This window comes from Echinops telfairi, unplaced genomic scaffold (assembly GCF_000313985.2).
Source record: "Echinops telfairi isolate 266 unplaced genomic scaffold, ASM31398v2 ScPeMD7_18;HRSCAF=68, whole genome shotgun sequence".
Classification (NCBI taxonomy): Eukaryota; Metazoa; Chordata; class Mammalia; order Afrosoricida; family Tenrecidae; genus Echinops; species Echinops telfairi.
The window spans coordinates 30,685,417-30,693,311 of NW_022103915.1; the positions used below are offsets into that span (position 1 = coordinate 30,685,417).

The window sequence follows — 7,895 nt, forward strand, 5'->3', positions numbered from 1 at the left end:
CCTGGTGGCACACGGGGTAAGTGCTCACAGTGGCTCTGCAGGAAAAAAGACTTGGTAATCTGCTCCAATAGAGATGACACTGGGGCAATTCTATTTTGTCTAACAGGGACAAGATTACTCAAAAATCAGCTCAAGGGCACCTAACAACAACTATACACTTCAGCAAGTCCATTCTTAGCTATATACCCATGAGACTTGAAACCTGAGTGCACATTAGTCACAATAGCCAAAAGGTGGAAATGTACATCAATAGGTGAACAAATAAACAAAATGTAGTATCCATACACAATGGAATATCATACAATCATAAAAGAAATTATGTTATGATACATGTTGATATCAAGGGAGTTTGAAAACATTATGCTAGGGGAAATAAGTAAAATATGGGTATAGTGTAAATCCCACTTCCATGAAAGATCTGGAACAAGTAAATGCAGAGACACAAAAGTGTATTAGTAGTTCCCAGGGAGGGCTGCAGGAATTAGACAAGGAGAGTATTTGCTTGAGAGTTTCTGAGCTAAAAACTTGGAAACAAAGGGTGGGGATGGCTGCATAACATGGTAAGTACAATTTACCATGTCACTGAATGGTATAATTTTAAATACGACATTTGCGATAAAAATTTTAACATGATAATTTAAGAACCAAACTCCAAAAAACCAAAGCTACAAATGTATTTATAATCACTACCTGTGTGGTTATTATTGAATCATGGCATTAAATTCAGTTCTTAAATACGTAGTATTTTTGCTCTGGGGATGCAGTAGACTCAGCCTCACCTGGTTATGGACTGGGGTTCCATTCTCCCAGCCACATGACCTTGAGCAAGTTCTCTAATTCTCTCAGCCTCGGCGTGTAAGGGTAAAAAAATACAAACAAAATAACTCACTGCCATTGAGTTCATGCCAATTCATAGTGACCTTTACAGGACAGGGTAGAACTGGCCCTGTGAGTTTTCCAGATGGTAACTCTTTATGGGAGTAAAAAGACCATCTTTCTCCAGAAGATTGGCTTGTGGTTTTTAATGGCTGGCCTTGCAGTTAGCTGTCCAATGCGTAGCCACCAGGGCTCCACCATAAGAGAGGTTGTGAAGATAGTATAACAGGCCAACTTCATAGGCAGGTTGAGAAGACTTTAAAACTTATTGCCATTGAGTCAATTTGACTCATCGCATCCCTATAGGGCAGAGAAGCTGCCCCTGACGGTTTCTAAGACTGTAAATCTTTATGAAGCAGAAAGCCTACTCTTACTCCAATGGAGTGGCTGGTGGTTTCAAAGGGCTGTCTCTAGGTTAGCAACCCCAATGAGTAACCAACCCCCGCACCACCAGAGTTCCTTCTGAAAAGACCACATGAAGCTAAAGCCTCTAACTAGCCTTAGGATTTTGAACAGAGTACTGTGTCCAGTTTTCAGAATTAAAACTTGGGGAAAATGTATTTTGCTGTCAAATGCTAAAATCAAGTTTAAATTTAACATTCTATAGATCCAGTAAACTGAGCTGGGAAGCTAACCACTAATATGTTTTTACCCTATTTACCCTTACATTAAGTTCCATTGCTTTATTTCACTAAAAAACTGGCTTGTTCATCTTTAAGCCCAAGGGCCAGCATATTATCTAACAAAGAGTAGTTACCAATTCAATCACTTGTCCAATAAATGAAGAGTAAAATAAATGGTAAATGTAACAAAAATTATTTATGAGGCTGTAGAGTCAGCAAAAACGGTTAAGCATTACTCTGACACAATACATCCATTCAGGACTCTAACTTCGACATCTCACACAGGGTAAAGGCAGTGACATCAAAGAAAAAGGGGACACGGTACCATTTCCAGCTTCAATATGTCATGTCTGGGAAGCTAATAATACTAGCATTATTCATTTTTTTAATCAGGACTGTATATAAAATAATGATACAAAAATCGTGTAGATGAAATTTTTTTAGATAATCAAGACCTATGCAGCCTAAGTCAACAAAACCAAAAAGTAAAATAAACAGCGGACCTACCTTGGACCTCTTGGGCCTTCCAAGTAACTGCTTCTAGGAGGATCTGGAAGCAGTCCACCTGACCTCACTGGCATATCCTTGACTCCAGTTGAAACAGCTGAAGATTCCCCAAGTCCTTGCTCAGATGAGAACGAACTGTATGGTGGAGCAGACTTAATCAAAGGAGCTTTAGAATTCATTTGATCTGACTGCATTGGAGAATGGTAAGTAGAGGGTGGGCCAGACCCAAATGACACAGGAGTGGGAAGTAGTGCTGGTCTAGGTTTCTCTGGAACTTGTGAGCTCTGAGAACTAGAAGCTGGTAGGCCTTTCGTTAACTGAGAAGGTATGCCTTGTGGAACTCCAGGGGGAGGCATTCCTGGAGGGGGAGTAGCAGAAGACAACGGTGGAAGGGGCATAACAGGTGGAGGTGCTGTTGAAGAGAGAGATGGTGGGGGTAGAACTGGTGGTGGCCCTGCAGTAGAGAGTGAAGGTGGGGGAAGACCTGGTGGTGGCCCTGCTGAAGAGAGAGATGGAGGCATCCCTGGTGGGGGCACGGAGGTTGGCAGAGAAGGCGGCATCACAGGTGGGGGCATGCCAGGTGGGGGCACAGTGGAAGGTAGGGCTGGGGGCATCACAGGAGGTGGTAATGATGGAGGCAAGACTGGAGGGGGCATGGTTGGTAGAGGAGGAGGCATCTGAGAATACGGAACAAAGGGAGGTGGCATTGACATGTTCCCCATGTACTGATTCTTCATGTTTTGAAGTGCATTGACTTTCTCCTGGAGATAGTTCTGAGACGCTTTCATATGTCCTTGCCATGTCTTCCACTGTTTCTCATACTCCTGCAGCTGATCTTTATGAGGATAGGAATTGAACTGCTCCTCCCAGAGCTGAAACTCTCGCTCCCATTCTTGGTAGAGATGTTGAAACTGTTGTTGCTGCATTTCATAGTGCCGCAGCTGCATATCTACCGACATGGTCTACAAATAAAGGGGTAAAAATTATTTTACAACATTCACATAAGAGGATCACAAGCTAAAATATTAATGAAGCAAGGGCATTTGGAGCCTTAAAAAATTAAAACACTAAAGATGATAGAAGGCTAAGATTAAAATTTTAAAATTCTTCCAATGATCAGTTCTCTTTCTTCTTTTTTACTTATATTTTTGTGATTACAGTTAGAAAAGTCAACCAAATATAAAAGCAACTATCTACTTCAACCATGTTGAGTATTTCTCCAGTATTTATTACTTCTCTAAGTATAAGAGCTTCAAAAAATGATCTACTATTATAGAAACATAAACACAAGATAGTTACAAAAAAAATTTAAATAAAAGAAATAAGATATAGTTACAAAGATACAAAAACAAAATCCAAGTTGCTTTTTTTTTTATAATGCCTCTGGTTAGTTTTTTGTTGTTATTGTTTAGTATCTGGGTGGATTATTTGCTTGTGGTTTTATTATAGTGGTTTGTATATGAAACACAAGTTAACTTGTAACTATACAGTATAATCCTGTATCGTAAAAATCCCTTCACAAGAGTATTCTAACAGCTAGCCAGGTTGGAAGGCTCCATTATACCCTTCCTGGACAAGAACACGTGCATTATTCCTAAGTCATCAGGGCAATGTGACAGGTAACTAGTAGAAACCCCTTGGGAAACAACACTTAGTGGTCAACATTCGATGTCTTCAGCACTTAGCTTCAATTCTTTCAGAAATAAAGCCTTTACACATCTTGGAACAACTTGCGATTTGTCCGTGGAGGAAGCACTTGCCTGGATATGTGGCGGCTGCTGTATCATCTGCTGGTACTGCTGTAGGACCTGCTGCAGCTGATTGTGCTTCTGCATTATGCCCTGATACTGGAAGCCGACGCGGTGTTGCTGATGCTGCTGCCAGTGTGCGGCTGCGGCCTGCAACTGTTTTAACCTGGCATCTTCCTCAGGGTCTTCAGACTGAAAATAATTAAAGAAAGAATATAGTATTATGTAAATCACTAATTTTTTTTTTTAACCTGGAAAATTTGGTGAGCTGCTAACCATAAGGTCAACAGTTCAAAACCACCAGCTGTTCCTTGGGAGAAAAATGGGGCTTTCTACTCCTATAAAGAGTTAGTCTTAAAAACCCACAGGGGGGTAAAAAAGAGGGGTGGGGAACCCACAGGGGTAGTTCTACCCTGCCCTACAGGGTCACAATTAGCATCTACTCGATGGCTGTGAGTTTTTGTTATAAATTCCAGAATTCCTATGTCTCAGGCTGAATCAGACAAGCTCTCCTATCTTTAAATGTAACACCTAGCTAGCTCTAGGACTACTATTTTAGATACTAGTCAAAAGGAGTGTATAAATCCCAGTCATCATTGGAATAATCTCACCAGTCCTAAAAAAGACAATCACTTCTCCAGCAAAAAGGAACCTACAGCTACTGTCTCTTTTTAGAATATGAGAAATTGCCTGTTCTTTTGCTTTAGTCATTTTCCAACACAAAACTACCCTCTAATCATTATATTTCAATAATCAGGCTTTTCCATAAAGCTCTGGAAGAACAATGGCCTTTGGACCAAGGTGAGATCTTTCAATGTGTTAATCACTATGATAAATGAACAGGATTATCACACTTAATGCGCAAAGGCTCTTTAAAATATGTAGGTACCATTTGAACATGTTCACTTTACAGATGGAAGAAATTGAAGCACAGGATGGTTAACTAATTTGGCACCAAGGGGTACTGCCTGGACTCCAGCCTGGGCAGTTTGACCTGGCTCTTGCCCTGGCCAGCAATACTATGAAACCACCTTGATATTCCTATCCCTCTAATGTGGATGGACTCTTGATACAGAAGGGTGTCAAATTCTTCACTCTCAGGTGGAACCGATCACAATGATCTACATATAACCCCTTCCCTGGGGGACAAAGAAAAGTGGATGAAGGGAGTGAGACATTGGACAATGTAAGACATGACAAAATAATGATAATTTATAAATTAACAAAGGTTCGTGAGAGAGGGAGGGTAGGAAAGGGAGGGGGGAAAAATGAGGAGCTGATACCAAGAACTAAAGTAGAAAGAAAATGTTCTGAGAGTGATGATGGCAACAAATGTACAAATGTGCTTGACACAATGGGTGGATGGGTGGATTGTGGTAAGAGCTGCATGAGCCCCCCAATAAAATGATTAAAAGAAAAAATCTTCACTCTCATTGAACCAGAGAAAAACCACTCTTTTCTAAATAGGACATACAGCTATTCTGATTATTCTACAAACAGACTTTTCTGTGTAATTTTAAAAATATACAAAGGGGCTTTTTAAAAATTCCTGGAAAAGTGGAATTAAATGATACTAAAAAAGGATTATCAATTTTCAGAAAAACCAAACAAGACTCATATGTCATACGACATTCACGATGAAGTCAAGACCTAATGATTAAGACCCAAATGTAAAGCCCAGAGCTATAAAGATTGTAATGAAAAAGTAGGGACAAACTTAGGGACCTTGATACATGGCAAAAACACACTACCAAAAAGTGAAAAACACACAGTTCGAAGAAGCATTCCTACAAGTCTACCAGAGAGAGCCAGTGCTTTTCAACACCCTGGAAAATGGTACCTGGCTCCTCTACAACAACACAACACAAACAGCCATCAGCCCCAACGACCTCAATGAAAGAACGGGAGAAACAAAAGGCAATGGCAGAAGATGTCCTGAACATAACGACATCCACAGAAGAAGCAGACATTGATCTGCCACAAAAAGAAATTTTCAGAATGCTGCTTGGAGTCATAAAGGATATGAGGGAAACAATACAGAAAAAGGATGAAATGATAGATGAAATAAAGTCCATACACCAAAGGGAAATACAAGAGCTTAGAGATGAGATAACAAAAGCCAGTAGCAGAAACACGATCTTCAAGAATCGACTGGAGGAAGCAGAGAACCGCACCAGTAACTTGGACAACAGCCAAGTAGACTTTTACAAATGTGAACGAAAATCTAATAAGATCACCAGAGAAGCTGAAGAAAACCTAAGAGGTATTTCTGATGCTATGAGGAGGAACAACATTAGAATTTTTAGATTACCGGAGGAAGACACAACAGAGAAGTCATCTGCAATAATAGTAAAAGAATTCTTGGAGGAAAACATCCCCGGCTTAATGAATGAAAACTAGGCAACCATTCAGGAGGCTGAAAGAACACCAGCTAGACTGAATTTCAAGAAGAAGTCACGAAGGCACATAATAGTTAAACTATCCAACTTTGAATAAAAGGAGAAAATCCTGAGAGCTGCTAGGGAAAAACAAGCAATCACATATAAAGGTTCCCAAATATGAATATGCTCAGACCTCTCAGCAGAAACTATGAAGAGGAGAGAGTGGAGTAACATATTCCAAAAATTGAAGGAAAACAACGCAAACCCAAGAATACTCTACACAGCCAAATTATCAGTCAAGATAGATGGAGAAGTAAGAGTCCTCCAAGACAAGGAAAAACTCAAAGAACTAGTTAGAAGAAACCCAGGCCTACAAAAGATCCTTGTCGACCAAGTATGGGCAAAATAACAACACTCACCAAGCATAAATAAGGGACTGCCACATAGAACAACCTCACCCAGAGGGCAATAAAGAGAAAAAAACCCCAAGATAGCACTGGCTTAAGGATGGAAATAAATCAAGAATGATAAACACACACACATGCACAACATATTAATAAGAAAGGGAGGTAGGAAAACACCCAACACAAAAGGTATAAGATGACATCACAGAGTCTGCAGATGGATATAATAACCCTGAATATCAATGGCCTGAACTCAGGCATTGAAAGACTGAGGCTAGCAGGCTGCTTAGAAAACTCAATCCATCAATCCGCTGCCTACAGGAGACACATCTGAAGGCTACAGACAAAAATAGACTGAGAATCAAAGGCTGGGGAAAGGCATACCAAGCAGACAGCAATTCAAAAAATGCAGGGGATTGCAATCCTAATCTCGGATAAAACTGACCTCAAAGAACAAACCATTAAAAGAGATAAGGGGGAAAAAAAAAAGAGAGAGATAAGGAGGGACACTATATAATGCTCAAGGGAATGGTAGAAAAGAACCACTAAGCATTGTAAACATATATTCCCCAAATGAGAGACCAGCTGAATTTGTCAACCAACCACTCCAAAAGATGAAAAAAGAAAGCACAGTTTCAACAATTATAGTGGGTGACTTCAATACACCGCTCTCTGAGGAAGACAGATCACAGGGAAAGAAACTCAACAGGGAGGCTGGAGGTAAAAATACTACAACTAGACAATTTGATCTGATATTTACAGAGCTTTTCATCCAGATACAAAAAAATTCACATTCTAATCAAGACCATATGACACATATACGAAGATAGACCACATGCTGGGGCATAAGGCAAATCTACATAAATTGAAGCATATTGATATCATACAGACCTCTCTCTCTAACCACTGTGCAATAAGGCTGGAAATGAATAAAAGGAAGATGAAGAAAACAAGAGCAAATAATTGGAGGATGAATAACTTTCTATTGTAAAAGGAGTGTGTACTGGCACAGATCAGAGATGAAATTAGGAAATTTCTAGAAGCCAACGAGAATGAGCAAACGGCGTACCAACTTATGGGACACAGCAAAAGCAGTCATCAGAGAAAGTCTCATAGCAACACATGCACACCTGAGAAAGGAAGACTCATGATTGATATGCTGGCACAAAATTTACAACTAGAGCAGAGTCAGCAGGAAAATCCTACTAATAGCAAAAGAAAAGAAATTATAGTTGGAAAGAGGGAACCGATTACAAGGATTTATGTTTGACCTCCTCCCTGGGGGACGGACAACAGAAAAGTGGGTGAAGGGAGACGTCGGACAGGGCAAGATATGACAAAATAATAATTTATAAA

At 40.0% G+C, this 7,895-nt stretch overlaps 1 protein-coding gene across 1 annotated transcript in view; it reads right to left on the reverse strand.

Annotated features, from left to right (window-relative positions):
* Positions 1-7,895, reverse strand: part of YLPM1 (YLP motif containing 1) — an 89,079-nt gene that overhangs the window by 52,997 nt on the left and 28,187 nt on the right. Inside the window, exons 3-4 of the mRNA XM_013003748.2 lie at positions 3,767-3,946; positions 2,007-2,968 (exon numbers count right to left, since the gene is read on the reverse strand). Of these exons, the coding sequence (XP_012859202.1) occupies positions 2,007-2,968; positions 3,767-3,946 (1,142 nt within the window). The remainder of the gene's footprint in view (positions 1-2,006; positions 2,969-3,766; positions 3,947-7,895) is intronic.